Raw genomic sequence first — 21,911 nt, 5'->3', positions numbered from 1 at the left:
TGTCTGATGGTGATAGGTGTTCATGAGGATGAAGGATGTTCATGAGGATGACCACCACATGTGGTGGTCAGAGAAGTTCTTGCCACTAAGAGGATTTGTGGGCAGAGACCAGAATACAAAGAAAGGCTAGAGACTGGCATTGTGGCATAGTGGTAAAGCCACTGCTTGTGACACTGGCATCCTAAATGGGCATTGATTCAGGTCCTAGCTGCTCCACTTCCATTCCAGCTCCCCGCTAATGGCTTAAGACAAGCAGTGGAATATGGCCCAAATGTTTGGGCCTTGCTACCCTTATGGGAGACCAGGATGAAGCTCCTGGCTCTGGCTTTGGCCTGGCCTGGCACTGGCTGTTGTAGCTATTTGGAGAAGTGAACCCATACATGGAAGATCTCTCTCTCCCTCTCTTTTCCTGTTCTCTCTGTAACTCTGACTTTCAAAATAAGTAAATATTTTTTTTAAAGAAAGGCTGAGCTATACTGAGTTCTTAGGGGAGAGCATTTCAGACAAAGAATCAGAAATGCAGAGGCCCTGAGGCTAGGAATACTTGGTAAATTTGGGGAACAGTGAGGGCTTCTGGGTCAGGCAGACATGACAACTCTGTTGTCCTACCTCCAAGATGCCTGTTCTGGTTCTTGCCCTACACGGGGCTCCCGCTTCCCCAGCTCATCCTTTCTTTGTAACAAGATACCCAGGCTTCTTGCCCTTCACAGGTTTGCTCCGTTCATACCTTTGCTATATCGCTTTTACACAAGGATGTTTTCCTAGTATGTGCTCTTACCCTCTCGTGCTTATTCCTGTGAGTGTTGCCCTCTAGTTTTATTTTGTGATATAGTATCCCTGCATAAAAAGAAAACTTCCAAAGCCTCCACCCAAATGTACTGCATCCCCTAAAACATGTTTATCCGATAACCCTTTTCCAACCCTAAAAATTCCATTTTTTTTCAGTTGTTCAGAACAAAACTTGTGATGTCCCTTTCCTCTTAAACTCAGCATCACTGCTTCAGCAAATCTCGTGAGCTTAATCTTAACATTTGGCCAGCATCTGACCACTTCTCATCTCTCCTGTGCCACTACTCTAATATGGAGCACTACTACCTCTTGCATGGATTATTGCAATAACCCCCACACTAGTTCCTCTGCCCTTGTCCTTCCACAGTTTTTTCTCAACATAGACATATATCCCATCATGAAAAATCTCTGATGACTTTTCATTTCATTCATAAGAAAAGCCAAAATCCTATAAAACTATCTTCCTACCACCTCCCCTTATTTCTCTGATGCCGTCTTCTGCCACTTTTTCCCTGTTTCTCTTGCTCAGCAATAGTGTCTTCCTGCCTTTTCCTCAAGCATAGCAGCCATGTGCCAGCCACAGGCTCTCTGCACCTGCTGGCTCCTCTGCCTGTAACTCTCTTTCCACATGACTTATCTCCCTCAGATCTATTTTTCATGCTCACTTTACCAGCAAGACTTTTCCTGATTCCTGGTGGCACTGGTACTCCCATCCTCCCTCCTCTGCTTTCCTCCTCATACTCCCTAGACCCATCTGTGCCCTGCTTTTCTCCCCAGCACTCTTCTGACACCTCGAACATTTCCTCCTTTGTTTACTGTAACCTCAATGAGGGCAGAGACTTTATCTGGGTTGTTCCACTGTTCTAACCCAAATTCTTACAATGGGTCTAGCACGTATTGGGCACCCGTTAATATTTGTCAAATATGTTAATTCAGCATGTTCTCTTTGTGAATGTTGAACCCGAGACAGAAGGCTGAGATGGAGCGACCCCTTTTGGATACTTGCCTTCTGCCTGAGTTACAAACTTCAGAGTATCCACCAAAGCTGTGTCCTCTCTCTGGAGTTCATAGGTTGCACTGGCAGAATACTGCTCTACTTCTCCAGTAGGTATCAATTCCAGCTCAAATCTAAAGATGTTACAAGGTGTACAGTGCTGAAGTTAGAGCGTTCAAAGACAATCATGTCTACAAAACATTCAGCCTTAGGTGCAACAAAATCTGGTCATTCTTTTAACACTGTCTCTTGCCTTTGATGAATGATCTTTATGATTCCATTTAGTCACCCCCCCCCACCACCACACACACACACACAAGAACTCAAGGCAAGGGCAGATCCCAGGATTCCCAGGGATTCTGGCTAAGCACAGCAGTAACTGGCTGGTTATATCAGCAAAGCTCAGAACAAGCAGTGGTAGTGGTGGGGGGCTGAACACAAGGAGCCCTTAAGCACTGTCAAGGCTTTGGAGCACATCACTGGGCTCTGCAAAGCTCATATGAATGTGTCTGGAGGCTCAGAAACACAGACAACAAATTAAGAGCAAATCAGGACCCGTGCTGTGATCTCCTCATCCAATGCATAAGAGAGAGGGCATAGACTCCCAAAGTGTTGGTCAGAGCACACTGCTTTCCTGAGCAAATGATGGTGCGAACCCTCCAGGCTGGTGATGTGGGTCTACAACATGTGGCGTCTTCCCTTTGTCCTCCCAGGTGTTCATAATGTGGAAGGTGAGCAGATGCTGGCCAGGCACGGAGATCTCTCACCTGGTGTCTCCTGTCAGTGGATGGTAGGAGGCAGAGTCTGTGGAGTTGGCCTTGGAGTAGGCACCCGTGATGCAGTAGTTCAGGCCAGTGAAGAAAGACCTGCAGGTTGACCAGGACTGCCTGTTCTCAGTTAGAGGTGGGATCACTTCTGTCTTGGTAGTAGAGACCAAGTGCAATGTGTTACTGGAGGAGAAGGAGAAAACTCGAGTTATCTTGAAGGCATAAACTGGAATGTACATCACTGATTTTTGCCACACAATGGCTTCCCATCTGTCCACACCTAACTCAATTGGTTTGATTTACTGGGCAACAATGATAGGAAGAGCACTGATGCAACTAACAATCATAGTACCTCTTCTGTTCCAGATGGCTGCACTGAGTTCTTTACAGTGTTACCTGTAGTTCCCACAACAGGAGGCAGTGGGTTCTTATTTTACAGAGGAAATAGAGGTTGGGATGTTAAGTGACTGATTGCTGACACCTGAACTTAGGTGTATTACTTACTTCAGAAAATGCTGGGAGGAGGGACCCTCTGTCTCTTTCATCTGAACTCTCTTATTCTCTGGCATTTCTAGCAGGATTAAAGACTCTCAAGATCTCCACCCCCCCCCCCCCACATCCTTTCTTTCCCTTCCAGGTCTTTCTTATCTTCCTCAAAACCAACAGAGTTGTTTTCCTTTGCAATCCCTATCTCTTTTTGGCGTGCTTCTCACTGAGCTGTGATGCGACTGCCACCTCCACATGATTTCAGAAATGCTTTAATCAGCATCTCCAATTCCCTCCTCGTTCCTAAATTCTTTTTTTTTTGACAGGCAGGTGCAGGGCCCAAGCACTTGGGCCATCCTCCACTGCCTTCCTGGGCCACAGCAGAGAGCTGGACTGGAAGAGGAGCAACTGGGACAGAACCTGGCACCCTAACTGGGACTAGAACCCGGGGTACTGGTGCCGCAAGCGGAGGATTAGCCAAGTGAGCTGTGGTGCCGGCCATCCTTCTTCCTAGACTCAGACTTCTTCTTTAGACTCAGACTTCCTTTATCTCCCAGAAGCATTCAATAGAGTTGCTCCCTTATGGCCTTCTGGTTCACTTAGGACTTTAGTGTCCCTAACGTCTGAAGGGATTATAGAACTTTCCTCCCATGTATGTAATGAATCAATAAGTAAACAAGAAAGTCCAGTGATGTTCTGATTTCTTCCAAGGATGCTTTCTCTGTATTGGTTCTTCATCTTGGGGGTGCCCTAAGACCAAACGTAGCTGGTAGGCTGGAGCTGTGCCAATGTTAGCCTTCCTACAGAGTGAGCCTCCCTCCATAACAGATCCTCCCTTTATTTCCTCTGTAAGCCACTGCTTGGCTTCCAGGAATGACCCATTATTTCTTGGTTCTTCTGCCTCTGACCACTCATTCTCACTCTTTGCTGATGTTTCTCCCCTCTCTTTACAAGCTTATATTCTCCATGTTTCTGTCCTATTCTCTCACATCTTCATCCTCACCAGTCACCATTTGATGTCAACCTGTATATGCTGATGATTCAAAAAATCCGTATTTGGAATTCAAGCATCTTTACTGGGCTTGGACCCATAGGTCCATTTTCCAGTGAAGTAGTTCTAATTGTCCCCCCTCCATGGGACAGAAAATGCAACCATCCCAAACTGTATTTGTCACCTTCCTCTGAAGCAGCACTCCCCCTCTCCATAGTCCCTATTTCAATGAAGGGCGCTCCCATTTCCTTTTCTTTTTCCTTCTTTGCTCCTATGCCCAGTCAATCACTGAGGGCTCACGATTCCGTCTGGCATTTTCTAGAGCCTGTTCACTCCTTGTGATCACCCAGCTGTCCTCCAGTGCAGGCCAGTGTCCCCCCCCCGCGCCCCCCCCCCCCCAATATGTGACTGTAACAGACCCTAACCAATCTCCTTGTCTTTGTGTCTCATTCCTACTCTGGTGTCAGAGTATTTCTTCTGAAACAAAGCCCTTTCTTACACACACTCCCCTTTCAACTCTGCCTTCAGAAGAGTCCAGACTCCTTAAGGTGACTTCCCAGGCTAGTCATGGTGTGCCCCTGCCACCTCTCCACACCATTTCATGCTCCTTGTGTGCTTTTCCAGACCAAACTTCTCTCAGTTCCTGGAACCATATTCCTTTTCTCTTTGCCTGGGACCTTCATTTTATTCTTTACCAGGAGAATCCTGGCCAAGCCCTTGGATATCAGAGTGTTTACTTGCTTCAGGAAGAGTTCCCTGAATGGCACAGGTTATATGATATGTAATTGCATGGTGCTCTCCTACTCCCAGTAACTGAGCCCTCACTTCATTCTTACTGCTCATATCATTGTGTCTTTCCCACAGATTTCACCTCCAGTAGATCAAGGACCTTGTCCTTCCCACTCAGCATGCTTGATACATATTGGGCAGTTAAGTACTATCTTTGAGTGAAAAAATACATGTGTCCAAAATATGGAAACTAAGGCAAATCTGTGGTTTAGAACATTGGGAATGGAAATCTCAATATGAGGCTGTGTCCCAGGCTCATGGGATTACGAGTTTCATGTTTTACCCATGGAGCCAGCTACTACATTTGCGATGTGTCTCTTGGTACTTTTCCTGGGGCAAAATGTTAATTTACCAAGGACAATTCCTTTAGAGCCAATGTTTCTTCATTCTCAAAACAAAAACAAACAAATAACTAGAAACCACAATCTAATAACTGACTAACCAGTAGGTCTTAAGTCTCAATTCAGGAAGACACAAAGTAGCAGAATGTGAGGAGAGGGAAGGATAATTATTTATTGAGTCTAAAATAGGTTTAAAATTAGGTAACCCAGAACCTTTGCTCCTTACTTTCTCCTTTCTCTGGAGCCTGAATTATCTCAAAACAGCTGTCGAGCCTGGCCAATTCCTGCAGATATTTGTGCATACTCAGTTCTCTCTTTCAAACTGGCTAGGCAGACCTAGTTACAAGAATTACCTGCCACTGAACAGCTTGACTGGCCTCTTTGGAGAAGGCACGATGAACTTCAGCTGCCCAGCCTTTAGGGCAAGACGAGCCTCCAGGCCTGATTCATGGAAGAAGTTGGTGTTCATCTGGATGCTGCTCCTAGCAAAGTCCGGAAGGATGATGCCCATGCTTGTCACAAACTCCACAGCCACAGAAGGCTTCAGCGCCAGTTCAGCCTGCATCTGCAAATCAGGAAGCAGCCTGTCAGCTTTGTGAAATACCTCAGCCTCCTGACGAGCAGCAACCCTTCCCCACCTCTGGGCAGAATCTGAGTGACTCACACCTCAGGAGACAACACCGTGGCTTGTTGGGAGGAAGAAAAGTCAAATTCTCAATTCCCCAGAGCCAGACCTCACTACCCAAGAATTAGCTGAATTAAACCTAAGCATATAATTAAAAATGAATCTAAATGAAGAATGGGATGGGAGAGGGAGTAGGAGATGGGATGGTTTGCAGGTGGGAGGGTGGTTATTGGGGGGGGGGGGGAGAACTGCTATAATCCAAAAGCTGTACTTTTGAAATTTATATTTAGTAGATAAAAGTTTTCTATTAAAAAAGCCTTAAGCATAACCAGTTAAAAGATGACAGGAACACTCATTTATGGAGAAAATAGCTGACTTCTTGTCTTACTGCCATACCCCAACTAGAGCTAGTGAAGTGGTACATTCTGGGGAACCCTAAAGTTTTTCATAAAAATAAACTAGGTTATTACAATGATGATATACTTGGTCTTGAACTGGAGATACATTTTAACAATGTGCACAAGGAATCTGCAGGAAAAGACCCACGTAAGGAAATCCAAGGGTGAACAGAGACTTACATGGCCTACGTCGAGTTTCACTCCAGCCTTGGTTCCAGGGGTGATGACTCCAGAAGAAGACACATGCAGTTGTAACCCAACTCCAGTGGGGAGCACGAAGGCATTGTCCATGAAGATGTAGTGAAGGAACAAGTCTTCCTTTGAACCTTTCCTTATGGCCTCTCCAATCTATGGATCCAACAGGGAAAGGGAACCGGAAGTGAATCTCACTGGGAGCACATTGTTAAATGCAAACTCTCATACACTGACAATAATTCCCCTTTATCTAGAAAGGAAGGGACTAGCATATTTTGATTAGCTGATTAGTTTGATAAATATTAATGATGACTGATTTTAACAACTCAAGATAGAAGATATTTCATGAATAACATGTCATTTTCAACTGGTGATTCAAGAATGTGCTTAAGGATATTGCTAAGGATTTGCTTAGAGCTTTATGAACTTAAGCATCATGGATGACATGGCTTAATTCTGGTTTTTCTGAGACTCTGAATGTAAATGAGAGTTTCCTTGAAGCGTATTATATTGTGGTACAATTTTTTGAATCCAAAGAACTGTTGAGATAATATTAGCATAGATTTTTCAAAAAAATAACATCTCTAAAAATGCCTGAGGTCTGTTTTCTTAAGATTAATGTGACTATCAAATTATAGGGAATGTTTTTATATATTCACTATTAATAAATTGTTAATAATAAAATTACAGCAAATATTTACATAGCAGGGTGCAGTTTACTAAATTATGTTACAATTGTATCATTTATATATTAAAAGGAACCTTCAGTGTAGGGAAAGGAAGGGTACACTGAACAGTGTTTTCTAGGTGATCAAACTAATGCTCTTAAAAGATACAGCTAACATTATGAAAACCGTAATTTTCAAATGCTATCGAATCCAGTGAGCCAATAACCTCCTTCCTTGAAAGTCAAGTCACACCTGCCTCTCTGAAGGAAGCACTGTCACCGTCTCTGGTGTGTGTGCTCCAGCTAGTCTCAGGGACCCTCTGCTGGGGCTGATCCACTTACCAGCCTGGGGATCCCCTGCAGCATGTGAGCACCACTCAGCAGCATCTTTCCTACGAGCTGGAGGTCTCGGAGCCTGACAAAGCCAAGCTCCTCTCCCAGGACGCGCAGGTAGGCTCTGGCTTCTGGGATCTCTTTGGATTTTAAGTCTTTGATCAGCTTGTCAGCACTGAGCATCATTCCATTTACCATGTCCTGTTTAATGACAGAGTGTCCAGTGAGCTGTCAGCATGGTCCAGACCCCTCCATCCTCCTGATGCAGGGCCTGTCTGCTCTAGCCTTGATGGGCCTGAACACAAACACTCAAAGTGGGGACACAGGGCAGACATGGAAATCAGGCACCCAACTTCGACTGACAGAGAATTCCTCTGAACAGACATGAGAAAGAGTGAGGTATTATCAGGGACAGTGGTGCTTCCAAAGTTATTAACATGAAAAACTGCAGCGGAAGTGAGGGGAATCCCATTTCTCCAGGTGCCAGGCTCCCTGGGGCTCTGCAGTGGTAGAAGGCCCCTGAATCCACCCTCTCCCCTACCTAGCTCTTTCCCCTTTGACTAGGGAAAACTACTGCATGTTTTTTGAGAAAATGTGGCTGTTATGTAAACGTGAGCCAAAGCTTGACAAACATCTGATCCTAGATAAGTGTTTCTTATAGACGAGAATTCCCAGACTGATGCCCAGGTGCAGAGAAAGTAAAGACAGACTGACAGGTTCAAAACAGCGTCAGAGAACTTCAGCCTACAGCAGAGGTCAGTAAATTAGAAGAAGGAAGTGAAACCATCGGTGAGCATGGGAGTAAACTACTCTCACTTCTCACGTGAATGTGCACCCCTGTCACTCAAGGTCTCATTGAAATGTAGCTGTGGATTTAGCAGATCCTGAGTGAGGCCTGCATTTCCGATGAGTCCCACATACAGTGCTCATCACCGGACCACACTTTGACTGGCAATGAATTAAAGAATAAGAAACTTCTGAACATACAACCCATGTTCTACTCCTTAAAGGGAGGGGTGTCATTGCTAGCTCTAAAGTGGCTCTTTTGAACCATTTGAACCAGCTAGTACACTGATATGATTAAGAGCCAAAGAAAGCAGGTAACAATATTGAAAATATTAATCTAAAACTTAGATCTGCTTATCAGGCTCAGGTACTATGCTTAGCATTTTTTAATTTTTATTTTTTTAATTTTTGACAGGCAGAGTGGACAGTGAGAGAGAGAGACAGAGAGAAAGGTCTTCCTTTTGCCGTTGGTTCACCCTCCAATGGCTGCTGCAGCCGGTGCACTGTGGCCGGCGCATCGCGCTGATCTGAAGCCAGGAGCCAGGTGCTTCTCCTGGTCTCCCATGCGGGTGCAGGGCCCAAGCACTTGGGCCATCCTCCACTGCACTCCCGGGCCATAGCAAGAGAGCTGGCCTGGTCTAAGAGGGGCAACCGGGACAGAATCCAGCGCCCCGACCGGGACTAGAACCTGGTGTGCCAGCACCGCAAGGCAGAGGATTAGCCTATTGAGCCACAGTGCCGGCCTATGCTTAGCATATTAAATATCTTATTTCACTTAATCTTTAAAAACCTTATGTCCCTTAGTTGTTCAATAGCCCCTTAGTCCCTATGGATTATAAGTAGTTCTCTGGGGATGCAGAAACAGACACACCTAACATCAAGCAGGTGTGCAAGGCTTGAAGATAGTGAGGCTGGAATTCGAACCCATGCTCAGAATTGACAAGCGCGTCACTGTGCTAGAGTGCCTCTGGTGAGTCTGGTGCCTGGGACGCTTTCGAGGGCTCTGAGCTGCAGGGGACACTGGTTTTTACCCCTCACCCACACAGGACTGGTTAGTGAGGATCACTTCCGTCACACAGAACCTGTGTGACTCCCAGGCTTAGAACATAATGTTTTGGCACTGAGACTCAAACATTTTCCTTGGGGGGCTATTCAGCAAATACCTACCTGTTCCCGCTTATCTCCCTTGGTGTAGCCAAAGTGGTCCATCAAGACTTTGGAAACATAATCAGGAACTTGACCATCAACCCAATACAAAGCCTTATTGACACTGTCTGGGAAAAATCCTTGCTTTCCAAAAAGAGCTTCCAGCGTTGGCTCAAATCCTTTTCCTTCTAAGCCAATCTGATAAAAAAAAAAAAAATCAGGCAAGAAAAACCCATTGGGTTTTATTGCTGTTATATGTTGGTCTCCTAGTCCCCTCTATGTCCATTTAATTATACCAGTATTTGATCACTACCATGGGGCAGGAGCTGAGCTTAACACTTCACATCAGGTGTCTTATTTAAATCCCACTAGAATCTTAGGATGCATTCACCTTTTTCTAGAAGAGGTGGCAGAAGTTCAGAGAGGATAAATAACTGAACCAGGGATTCAGAGTTGAGAGTAGATTTGGTGTTTGAACCAGATATGACTACACAGTCCATGGATTTCCATGGATTTTGGATTGCAGGGCTTCTCTGGCACATCTGCATTTCCATTATCACTAAGAATTGCTTCAGAGGACCCCTTGTGAGGGGAGAGGTAGATGAGCCTCAAAGGGGCGGTACAGACTGCCTGATGGTTCCTGCTCCTACCCAGGCTGGATTGTGGCTCCCTTAGCTTTCTTCTTATGGTGTCATTCAGAATGGACTAGAGAACTTATGACTCTGCTTCAGTCTCATGCATACCTCGAAAAGGTCAGCTGGAGCAAATCCAAAGACAGTAAGGGTCGTTTTCAGCATGCTTTCTTTAGGAAGGTAATTATTTGGATCAAAAATCATATTCCCTTCGATTTTGGCTGAGACTGGGTCAAGTGATGGGAGTGAAACAGATTTGGAAAGTTGATAGTTCCGGGAAAATTTTCTGAAGTCCATGACGGTTGGAAGTTGAGATTCTCTTAGAGCTTCTTTCACTACATTTTTCAGACTGTATGGAAAGAAGAAACATATTTTGAGCCCACACACTATGTGACTTACCCACTGTCTCTTATACCACAAGAAAGTATGGATTTCTAGTTGCAATTTTTAAAAAATTTTTAAAAGATTTTATTTATTTATTTGACAGCTAGAGTTACAGACAGTGTGAGAGAGAGACAGAGAGAAAGGTCTTCCTTCCATTGGTTCACTTCCCAAATGGCCGCAATGGCTGGAGCTGCGCTGATCTGAAGCCAGGAGCCAGGTGCTTCTTCCTGGTCTCCCATGTGGGTATAGGGGCCCAAGCATTGGGCCATCTTCTAGTGCTTTCCCAGGCCACAGCAGAGAGCTGGACTGGAAGAGGAGCAACCGGGACTAGAACCGGCGCCCATATGGGATGCTGACGCTGCAGGCAGAGGGTTAACCTAGTGCCCCTCTAGTTGCAATTTTAATATATGGGTAGCATTCTCCTAGATCTTTGGCTTAGGCTCTGCTGCACATTTGCACAAGGGTTTGTTGCAGAAGAAAGCACACTCCATGAAGGGGAGGCAGTAGCTCTACCTGAATTGAGGCCTGGAATTCTAGCCCTGGGCCCTCAGAAGCAGATGGGTATGGGGCGATTACTCTTACTTACTCTTGGATGTACAGTTCTTCTGAGTTCAAGATGTTGGCAAGGTGGGAAGCCACAAAGTTCTTCACCTGCTCATTCCGTTCCCCGGGGAGAAGTTGGGCAATTTGGTTAATAGCTGACTGGGAAGCTCCCCTGATCAGCATGAGATAGGCAGCCAGTCGCTTGTCCACTGGAGACGTATCATTGAGGAAAGTCTGAAGAAGGACACCCTGGACCTGCAGCCCAGAGAGAAGACTGTTATGGGTGTCCTTTGGTTGAGTGTAGACTGTGTATGACCAACACTGGCATGACTTGCTAGCTCTTTCTTCTGTGCAAGTCTAGTGTCTTCCTAATAACTTCACATGCTGGTACTGAATCTTCTCACACTTTCCCCCAGAGCAACCAGCTCAAGATAGGACTCTCAGAAGACTCCCATCAAAAATGTGAATTCAGATGCGTTAGGGCATACTAACTATGACTTGCTATGAGATCTGCCACTGAGTGAAGATAAAGTTGTTTTAACATTGTTCTTTCAATGTGAGGATCAGAGTGGAAAGGGTTAGTGAGAAGTAGGGGCTAATAAATGCGGCAGTCTGCAAAGCTCTGGAGTCCTTGCCGTGTAAGCAGGGGCCTGGTTCACTGTCCTGGTCTGGGGGCACTTGGGACAATTAAGCATGTTTTCCCAAGACGGCCGTGATGAAAGGAGGCCGGCAGGCAGCGCAGTTCTGTGTTCTACTTGCTGCAGGAGCAGCGAGCTCGCATGCCACACGTGCTTGGCACTCAAGTCAATAGACTTGTTGAAATATGCAACTAGAAAAGACTAGAAGAAAGTCACCAGAGTGATGAAGTTTAAAATCTCATTCCCCTTGTGCCGTCCAAATCCCTGTTCATCGGAACAAACATTCACTTTCAGACCTTCTCTGTGGATTTTACCTCGTCTGTAATTTCCATCTTCCTCAGGGCCTGGATGGCGGCTTTCTGAATCAGCAGGGATGGCCTTGTACTTTTGATGCATTTCAGGACAGAATACTTCACTCTTGGTGTTACCTGCTCCATGGTTCTGCCCATATTTCCGATGGCCTGCATTAGGGGAAAGAATTGATCAGGGTGTAGGATAAGTAAGAGGTGTGCGGGAAAAGCATCTGTGACATAGCGCATTTGACACAAAAGCCTGAAAGTACCCTGAGAATCAGGTAGGTGCGGTCTTCATCTCCATTGCACTCTGTGCCAATCTGCTCCACCAGGTAGTCAGCAATGTCCTGCAGGCCCTGGGTCACCCTACGGGTTGTCATGTGATAGCTACAGAATAAGAGAGGAGAATTAGAACTCACTGTGAGGTTTGATTAACCTCCAGACTTGTCTACTGATTTCTTCTTTCAAGTCATTTCAAAATGATCTGTAGAAAACAGAGAGAGCAGCAAGGCTTGAAAGTGGAGGGAGGGGCACACATTCATACAGAGCTGTGGGTTTTTCTCTGCTCCTAGGCAGAGCAATACAGTCTGAAGACTCACCTGTTGACCACATGGCTCAGTGCATAAAAGGTAGCCCGGCTCTGCTGTTCCTTGGTCACACTGAAGATCTCCTGTAGCCTCTGTTCTGAGGGCTCTGGGATCAAGGCCAGCAAGTAGGTGACAACATCTATCAGCAGCGGGTTGGCGTCTACACTTTTCAGCCACTGGAGGATATGAGTGTAACACTGGGGCTGTCCGCACTGAACTAAGGCTTGCAAAGTGATGGGGCTGAGAAGAGAAGTACAGAGTTATGTAGAACCCATGGCGTGTCTCTGCCAGGAGTGCCCTATTCCCCTCATTCTCTATCCAAATCAAGCCATCCTTCAACCTCCAGCTTGGAACCCAGGAACCTTGACTCCTTCCCTAGGGCTACCGCCCACTGTAGGAGCACCGTTGAGGAAAGTCTGCAGAAGGACCCCTGAACCTGTAGCCAAATGAAGAGACTCTTATTACTGTCCTTTGGTTAGGACACAGAACATGCCTGGCAAACGTTGACATGGTCTCATTCCTGGCCTCTGTCCCTTCATAACCTTCATAACCTTCCTAGCACTGTGAGCCAGTGACCTCACATGTAGAGAAATCACGTTTGTTTGCTTGAGTTCTCTCTCCATTGGCCTGTAATCTTCCATAGGGCACAGGTGGCTTATCTTCTCAAACTTTCCAGGGTACACTCAATAGAAACAGGAATTAGATGATGCTCATCAAAATGTGGGAATGATTTACCTTATAACTTAACATCTACACAGTTGCCTAGAATGCAGTGTGCGTGTGCGTTGCCCATGGAATTGCAAGCACTCTATCTAGCAAACAGTAACTGATCAGTTGATTAACTGCATTGATGTTTAGATGGTCTCTGAGATTCTCTGGTTGAGGGTTGAAGGTTTGGCCAGCTGCCATAGGTTGTATGAAAGACTGAGCTGCAGTCATTAAAGACATACCTGGAGACCTCAATCAGCTGGGGCAGGAGGGACGCAACCGCCTCGCTGCTGAGGCCTCTCAGCTCGGTAACCAGCTTATTGAAGAGGTTTGCCCGCTGGGCGTTCTGCTCAGAAACGGACAGCGCTCTCAGTTCCTGGAGAGTCTTCAGCACGGGCTCAGTCTGCTTTGGTGGTGATGTGGACTTGGTGTTCTCGAAGGCCAGACCCACCCTCTGTGTACCTGGAAGAAGGAAGGCATCAAAGGAATGGGGTCACTTATTTCTATCGTCCAAACACATCTTCATCCACCAGAAACTGGGAACTGGGGAGGCGTCAGCAAGGGGGAAAAGAGATTATCCTGGGTGTGTTCAACACCTGCTAGATACCTGGCTTAGTGACAGGTGACTGACTGAACTGTGGTCACTCACTCGTCTACCCCCAAGGGCTCATGTTCTTCCCCAACTTATAGATTAGAGCACTGAGATGCAGAGATGAGCAACTTGGGTTTTCTGAGAACCCTCTGGGTCTAAGAGGCAGAGGTGGACTTGAACCCAGTTTTGTCGGAATCTAATATCAGATTACCCTTTGTTGGAGAACCAGAGGGGAGGTGCTGAGGTGACACAGTGACAGCTGAGGCTCAATTTCTTGGCACTCACCCACCATTTCTTCTAATTGGATCTACCAGCAGCTTGTGGGGTGGGGAGGCCTTGCCAGGGGGAGGGGTACATGGGAGCATGGAAGTGGGGTGTAGCAGAGTGCTGGCTTAGATTAGACCTGGCACTCAGTTTGCACTGCCTCTAATGTTCTGTGACCTTGGGTGCATTACTAATCCTCTCTGTGTCACATCGCCCTCTGTAGGATGGGCATAAAAGCGTATGTCTCACGCTTTCCTGTGGACAAGGAAATCAGTGAGATAGCATATAAGAAAGAGTTTGGTAGATTTAGATACCCTACACTGTGGGGTTACGGTTGGACTAGAGATCTCTAGTACTAAAGATCAAGTCCTGAGACCACTATGTGGCTTGACCCTGAAGATCCTCTCCCACCTGCCCCACCTCCTGCAGACCAGCCCCAGGCCTTCTACAGGGTGGATGAGAAAGTCAGTTCTACCCTAAGTGCAGCCTTACACTTGGGACCGTAAAGGAACCTAGGTAGCTTTGGAAACGTCTTCCTTTTCTTTATCCCACTGCCCTTTGAGCTTCTGAAAGGAATGTGCTTTCTCACTGGAAGTGGTTTCCCAGCCTCAGTGCCAGAGTGCACCTCACTCATGAGTCAGCAGACATTCACCAGGGCCCAGAAAAGAGCAAAGCCGTGGCTGGCACATCTCGAGCAGACTTCCCAGCAACCACGCGGACGGAGTCTCACCTTCAGTAAAGAAGCGGCTGTTGACCTTGGGTGTTTCTTCAAGTTTCAAAGACTGTGTCACGTGAGCCATCATCCCATACTTATTCCTGGTTAAAGGGGGGAAGGACCTTGAGTCATGGACGGCCAGCTCCCCAGAACATTCTCCCGTTCCGTGTGTACTGTTGCCCTCATCCCTGTGCCTATCCATATCCTGTCTACCTTTTGAAGCATTTTTAGATCCAGCTACCCTTGACCCCCGGACAAGTAGCCCCTCCCCCCTCCTGGTCACATTAGTTGTCCCTCCACCACAGTATTTGTACCTTATACCGTCTACCAGTCTGCAGGGCCCAAGGGTAGAGGCTAACTCTGTGCCACAGAATTCTTTGTATCTCCCACAGCACAGCACACAGATATAGCAGTTACTAAGTAAATTCCAGTTGACTGTTGTCTTCCTGATGGATTTGGATATACAAGTCTCCAGTTAAAATCCCAAATCCTTCCTCACGCCTTTCCTAATCTAGGCCCCCTGCAATGACATCCAGCTTTTCTGGACCTACAGCCCTTCAAGTCTGGGTCTGAGATTATCTTTCATTGTTCTTAAGTTGTTTGCATGTCTAAGGCTTTTCTACCTTATTGCCTGTCAGCTTGAAAAGGAGGATAAGGATAGTGTCTGCTTTGTACCTGACCGTAGCTCCCTTCCAGGCACAGCCTAGCCTGAAACAGGGCTGTGGAGAAACCCACATGGACCCGTCAGGTGAGAAATCGGGTGCAGCAGGTGACCTACTTGTGGGAGAAAGGCAGGAACAGGTGCTGCTCCTCACAGGTGGCTTCTGACACATGCTTCCTTTTGGAGTCCAGGAGGTACCGGCAGGACTGGCTGCTGCTAATCAGAGTTGACAAGGGGCGGATCTGTGAATGAGATCGGAGAACAGGATGTTCAGCTCTCGGGCCTTGAACCTGTCTTAGGATCTGCCTTCAAGGCAGAAAGGAATGGGAGTCTTGCCCAGCAGATAAACCCAGTAAACAGAACTGGACAGTTGGCATTTAGATAAGGGGAGGCAAGAAGCTGGCATAGCCAAGGGGAGTTGAGCTGTGGGTTCCTCTTATTCCACCTCAGTGGATCTCTCATCTTGCACAAAGTGTGTGCCTGTGGCCTCCACACACCCATCCTGCCACACACAACAGCTCACACAGTGTGAGACTCCTACACTTCCTTGCCTGCAAGCCTTTCATGTGCAAGTCCTTTATGTTTTTCAAGTCCATGCTTTTCCCAATGAGTCATGTGAATAATACTTTCGCCGTCTCGGTCAGGCCTAGCCCTGCTGTCTGCTCAGTGTACCAGTTTCCTGGGTACCCCACGCACCGTCCTTTATTGGCATGCACATGAATCTTAGCGTTCCTGCAAGGGGAAAGGTGCAGGGTTCGTCTCCCACTGTCCTTTCCTCAGAGCTTGTCAGAGTGCGGTTGAGCAAGCCGCAGGTGCTCAGAAAAGACATCCAGGCCAGAGCACCAGCCTCTTCTGATTCTGGTCCTTACTCTCAGAATGCCTGTTTTTGCTCCCAAGGACAATGACCTGGAATGCTGCCAGGCACAGCGGTGATTGCTCAACTCTTTCGTGTTTACTGAGACAACCTGTGACTCACGGCCCGGAAGATAGTACACAGGGTTAGGCAAGCTCAGGTGATGTGACCCCAGTTAATAGCAGATAAGGTCAGTACTGGGGGTGGGGTGGAGTGAGCCAGAGGCAGAGGGGCCAGGCTTTGGTCAAGGTCGTCCTTGGGACGGAAGGGCAGGAAGCCGGAACAGTTGTGGTCATGCCACTTCATGGGTTGAGGGAGAGGAAAAGGGAGCACAGGTCTTGGGATTTCCTTGGAGGCCGCAGGCTGGGGACAACCAACCGTTGCCCAGGAGGGAACAGTGGGTGGCTGTGCCCTCTCAGGGGTGGACAGCTGTTACTGTTAAGTGATGAAGATGGTTTGGTGCCAAGACACATGAGCAGCAGGAAGCACAGGGCTCTGGGAAGGGAATCGTGATCCTGATTCTAATTCTGGCACAATTAATAACAGGTGTCCCAGCCTTAGCAGCACTTCCTGCGTCTGGCTCTCAGTGTCCTGCCCAACAGTCTGTGTAAAGTGTAGGATGGGCAGGCTCTTCTGAGAGTCTCTCCTAGCTGGAGCATTCCAGAATTTTCTTGATGGTGAGGGTGCCACTCACCACGCCTTTGATGAGGGCCAGGGGGCTGGCGCCTGTGCTCATGGGCTGGAAGCCCTCACACTGCTGTAGGTTCCTCTCAGTGGACAGTTCAGTCGCCACATTTCCTTTCCTTGTCTTCACAGTAACGTGAGTGGAGCAGTTTCCATACACGGTGTCCTGTGGGGGTGGAAGATACAGTTTGGGTGCACTTAGTGTGGGCAAACACCATCAGGTATTCAGGAGGACCTTGGCAAGGATCTTGTGTGTGGTGGTGGTGGGGGGGAGGCAGAAGGAACATGAATGGGGGGGGGGGGACTGACTTTACCCCCAGGCTGAGGGTGGCCTTGACGGTGCTTGGCCAGCCAGAGTTGGGAGAGAGGAAGCCAGTTGAAGGTGGCTTTGACACTGTGGTGCAGCAGGTTGAGCCACTGCTTGGGACACCGGTATTCCAGATAAGAGTACCTGTGTGAGTCCTGGCTACTCTGCTTCTGTCTCAGCTTCCTGCTAATGCGCCTTGCAGCAGGGGATGGCCCAAGTATCTGGGTCCCTGTCATCCATATGGGGATCAGGTTGGAGACCTAGGCTCCTGCTTCTAGCCTGATCCAGCCCGCGCTATTCTAGGCATTTGGGGGAGTGAACCAGCAAGATGAAAACGCTTCCTCTTTCTCTCTCTGTCCCTCCCTCTCTCAGTCACTCTGCCTTTCAAATAAATGAATCAATCTTAAAAAATCCACGCAGGCTTTGTTGTGTTGCACTTGGAGGGAATAAGAGAACAAAATCAAACAAAGGCAGGGCAGGGTGTCAGGAGCCCCCAGGGACTGTTAGACTCCGCCTGGGGGCTCTGCCTGGGATGATGGTGCAGGGAGACCAAGGGGTAGAAGGAACCTCAGGCACTGATACTTCCCCCCAGTGTAGGGCTTCCTGTGTAACTACAGGGTAGCTAGGGCAGCCACCCCCTCTGTAGCAGTGGGGCTGGACTGCAGCATAAGAAAGACCAGGTTAGCGGGCGCTGTCGCTGGTTTTCTAAATTCTCACCAGAAACAACTCTTGCGTGGCTTCTTCTGTCTCCGGCGGAGCCAGGAGAGCTGAGATGATGCCCCTCTTGATGTTCAGGATGTGTTTAGGTTCATCAGTCTCTGGATAAAGGAAAACTTGCTTCCCTTCAGGAATGGCCAGCCTGAGCTCATGCCTGTCCCAGAGAGAGAGAGAGAGAGAGAGGGAGGGAGGGAGAGAGAGAAAGAGGGAGGGAGGGGGAGAGAGAGAAGGAGAGAGGGAGAGAGAGGACACGGTCACGGAAAGAGCCTTCCTCCACTTTGCGGCAGCAAAGTGGGCAGCTAGGAAGACTCCTCTTCGCCCCAGTCTTCTCACGTTAGTATTTCAAAAATGGACAAATCTCTGTGGGTTTTGGCATTCTTTCATTTCCTCTAGCTTTTTGTTTGGTTCATCTATCCTCTGTTTGCTCTCTGTCACACCTGTCTCTCTTCCCACACTCCCCATATGGACAGCCTAGTCAGTGTTTTCTTACCGTCGCCACCCGCATCAACCTTACATAGGTGTGGCACTCGTGCACCTGCATAGAGAGGGGCGCAGGAATCTTTTGTCACTGTTGTACACGAATGGCATTGTATTTTGTGTACCTTTTCCTCTCTCTTGCCTTTCTCACTTTATTAGACTCTACAGAGACCCTGAGTCATTTGGCATAGCTCTATCAGATTGTTTCTTTGAAAGCCGAATAACATGCTGTTCTATGGTTATATATAATTTATTCAACATGGCCCCATTTGATGGCATTCGCTTTCTCTCTCTCTGGACTTCTGCTGCTTTTGCTGCACGAACAATACTAAAATGAACATCCTTACTCATCTGTCTGTATGTATGATTGCTTTTGTTCTCATGGGCTGGAGGCTCGGAGACTGAAATTGCGGTGCCCAAGGGCATATGTATTTTTAACTAGAGTGGATAATGCCTAATGGCTCTCATTTCCACAGGCAGGGGCAGGAGAGATAGGTCCCCTCACTGGCCTGCCAGCCACAGGTGCTGTAGCCATTTCAGTCTTGCAGCCTGATGGGTGTAAGGTGCTAAAGATGCCTGTGTCAGTTTAGTTTGCATTTCCCGACTACCAGTGAATTTCAGCTTCTCTTCATGTATTTGCTGGATAGTCACTCTAACGTGGTCTCAGGCCATGCTGGAAGCTCATGTGGACTCTGGTCCTAGGGTTTCCCTTTGGGGACAGTTTGGATTTCTGAGGGCCTGGCTGTATCTGCTCTAGTTAAACCAGAAGGAGGAGAAGGAACCAGGCTCGTGTTCTGTAGCCTCCCACAGTTCTGCACCTTCAGAAAGCTCCAGGCCGAGAGACATCCGCCTGGGCAAGAGCAGGTCCCCTTTGTTTGGGGAGAGCAGGGATCAAGAGGAGGTGAAGAGGTGCAGCCGCCCCCCCTGCACTCCCCCTCCCTCACGTACGCCTGTCTCAGACGAGATGAGGTGTGTTGATGGAAGACAGAGCATGCATGCCTGTTGCACAGAGAAAAGGCTGACTTCTTGGCAAGTCAAAAGAGGGGCATGGATGGAGGGATGGAGTTTCCTGATGCTACCTGATTAACAGCCCAGGACTGCCTGTATTTGCACACACCTCGGGCCCCACAGACTGCCTGGGGTTGAGGATATTTAGCAACTGGGGTGACACGGTGTGCCCATCAGTCATGAGGGATGCCTGCTGTACACAGCCCTGGCCTAGTCAGCATGCAGTGGCTGGAGGCCAGCCCTGGGTCGGGGAGCCGCTAAGGCCTTGGCTCCCCTTCTCCCTGCAGGGAGCACACCCTGGAGACCACTGGGCACCAGACTGTTTTAACTCTGTAGACAAGAATTCAGTTGTTGAAACAAACCATCTCAGTTTTACTGTCTCGAGCTTAAAGCATGAGACCCTTTGGAAACAAATTTAAAGGATGACTAAGGGCACCTAACCAGGGGAGGGTAGTAGTTGTGAAAGCCCAAAGTTTTCCCGATTCATGGTGGATGCCAAATGCAGATGTTATGCTCACATGCATGCCTTCGATGCACACACACACACACACAAACCTCAGTGGACTTGTATACACACAGGTGCAGGCACACATGTGTACACACACATGCACATGCATACCTGAGGTTAACACACACACACACCCCTCAGTGGGCATGCACCCCACAAGTACACACACGTGTACACACACATTCACATGTATGCTTAAGGTGGACACACACGTGCAAACCTCAATCGAAATCATGCACATGTGCATGCACACACAGGTACGTGTATGCCTAATATGAACACACCCACCCAGCAGACATGTGCACGCCTGTGCATGCCTGAGATGAACACACACTGAAGCCTCATGGAAATGCACCCACATATCCACACACACCTGTATGCCCAGACAAGACACTTGGCAATGCCCAGACAAAGGTCCGAAACTTAAATGCACAGGGCCAGGCCTTACCTGGACATGGCAGCAGCAAACTCATCAGAGTTCTTGGTCTTCCTCAGCAAGGCCTCGCCCTCAGGGTTGAAGCCGTACACCTCTCTCAGGATGCACTGGTTGGTCCTCAGGATGAAGCTGCAGAGGTGGGGAACCTCCAGCTCGACCTGGGAAGGGGGGGGGCGGCACACTGAGTGTCTCCATCAAGAACAGGAGGTGCTCCCATGGCCCAGCGCTTAAGCTCTGGTCAGGACACCAAGGGAAATGCTGGCCCTGACGTCCCAGGTCTTCTCAACAGGTGTCACAGGTTCTCCAGGCAGCAACCCGGATGTGGCCCTGTTTTCCCCCTGTCTCAGGGTAACAAGTTTTTTAAGCTTGCCCCTTTGAATGGGAAGAATGATGACCTTTCATTGGTTCTAAGTTTACTCACATTAATTCTAAGAACTAGTGGTTTTGTCGTTGGTTAAAAACAAAAACACAGAGGAAAAGTGGGAGTTTGGGGAAAAAAAAATAGGAGGAAAAGCAGTAGGGCTATCATTGGTCTTAGTAGCAAATGCTCCTTAATGTCACCAAAATCAACCGTGTCCATATCCAGTCGTGCCCATTTGTTTAATTTTGCATTGTTGTCATTCTTATCTGGGAGGGCCTATTTAGAGCCTCTCTCACAATGCACTGGGGTGTAACGGACTCCTGGCTGTTAACTCGGCTCTGTGCAAAGAACTTGCTGCCATAGCTGAAGTGTCCCACGTCTGCACTGTCCAGTGTGGCAGCGTCCAGCCACGGTGGCAGTGGCCACTTGAAATGTGGCTCCTGTGACTGAGAGACTGAATCTTTAAAGAACCATGTGTGACCGACGCCTACCTTGATGGACAGCTCAGCCCAGAGCCACAGAGCCCCACCGCGAGGAGGGCACCTTCCCAGCCCTTCTCCCCAGCCAGTGGGATCCCTACGTGCATGGATATGAGAACAGTCTTGAGTAGGTGAAGTTTTATCTTAGAACAGACTGCGTGTTTAAATGTTTCGTTTCCGTTTGTTTTGAGTAACAGATTTCTGTTCTGTTATAAAAATCAGATGCCACGGTGCTTTCCAGAGACGCCCACCTCCTGCAGCTCACGCACTGGGCGTCTCTCAGATGCAGAGCCATAGTCCTGCACGGCTGATAACCTGGATCATGAAGTCAAAATTTCCCGTGGCAGAAAACCTCTCAGCAATGTGGCCGGCTTACGAACCACAGGATGGCCCCCACGTTGAGATGACGGCAGCCGGGCTGATGGAGCCTGGCTGGGGGAAAGCGGTGGGCTTCAGGTTCCTCGTCCCCTGCCCCCGACCGCCTACCTTGCAGTTGATCTTGGTGGCACTTCTTGAATCTGTAGTCCCGGGGACCCCGCTGGAGCTCTCTGCCTCGTAGTTGTAGACATACTTGCGGAGGTGCTTGAATCGCGTGGCATCTTCTACAAGGAGGAGGAATGAGTCAGCCACACAGCAGAAGGAACTCTCCCAAGTACAGCAGACCTGGTTGTCACTGTGTTATACTTAATTTCCTGTAGTTGTCTGTTACATGGTACTGAGGCCTGTGTTCAAGTTAGCTGGCATTCCTTGAACGTAC

The 21,911-nt window shown here is 48.1% G+C and overlaps 1 protein-coding gene across 1 annotated transcript in view; it reads right to left on the bottom strand.

Moving 5' to 3' along the window:
• Positions 1 to 21,911, bottom strand: part of APOB (apolipoprotein B) — a 38,971-nt gene that overhangs the window by 15,807 nt on the left and 1,253 nt on the right. Inside the window, exons 3-20 of the mRNA XM_008254783.5 lie at positions 21,641 to 21,756; positions 20,327 to 20,472; positions 17,886 to 18,039; positions 16,872 to 17,027; positions 15,442 to 15,566; positions 14,679 to 14,764; positions 13,335 to 13,554; positions 12,397 to 12,624; positions 12,067 to 12,184; positions 11,819 to 11,965; positions 10,910 to 11,121; positions 10,051 to 10,288; positions 9,329 to 9,505; positions 7,385 to 7,576; positions 6,361 to 6,528; positions 5,511 to 5,722; positions 2,551 to 2,733; positions 1,796 to 1,917 (exon numbers count right to left, since the gene is read on the bottom strand). Coding sequence (XP_008253005.4) covers positions 1,796 to 1,917; positions 2,551 to 2,733; positions 5,511 to 5,722; positions 6,361 to 6,528; positions 7,385 to 7,576; positions 9,329 to 9,505; positions 10,051 to 10,288; positions 10,910 to 11,121; positions 11,819 to 11,965; positions 12,067 to 12,184; positions 12,397 to 12,624; positions 13,335 to 13,554; positions 14,679 to 14,764; positions 15,442 to 15,566; positions 16,872 to 17,027; positions 17,886 to 18,039; positions 20,327 to 20,472; positions 21,641 to 21,756 — 3,000 coding nt within the window. The remainder of the gene's footprint in view (positions 1 to 1,795; positions 1,918 to 2,550; positions 2,734 to 5,510; positions 5,723 to 6,360; positions 6,529 to 7,384; positions 7,577 to 9,328; positions 9,506 to 10,050; positions 10,289 to 10,909; positions 11,122 to 11,818; positions 11,966 to 12,066; positions 12,185 to 12,396; positions 12,625 to 13,334; positions 13,555 to 14,678; positions 14,765 to 15,441; positions 15,567 to 16,871; positions 17,028 to 17,885; positions 18,040 to 20,326; positions 20,473 to 21,640; positions 21,757 to 21,911) is intronic.

Source organism: Oryctolagus cuniculus, chromosome 2 (assembly GCF_051225735.1).
Source record: "Oryctolagus cuniculus isolate XC-2025 breed Fujian yellow rabbit chromosome 2, ASM5122573v1, whole genome shotgun sequence".
NCBI classification, from domain to species: domain Eukaryota; kingdom Metazoa; phylum Chordata; class Mammalia; order Lagomorpha; family Leporidae; genus Oryctolagus; species Oryctolagus cuniculus.
Note: the sequence above shows the minus strand (reverse complement) of the source record. Positions and strands in the feature narration are given on the sequence as shown.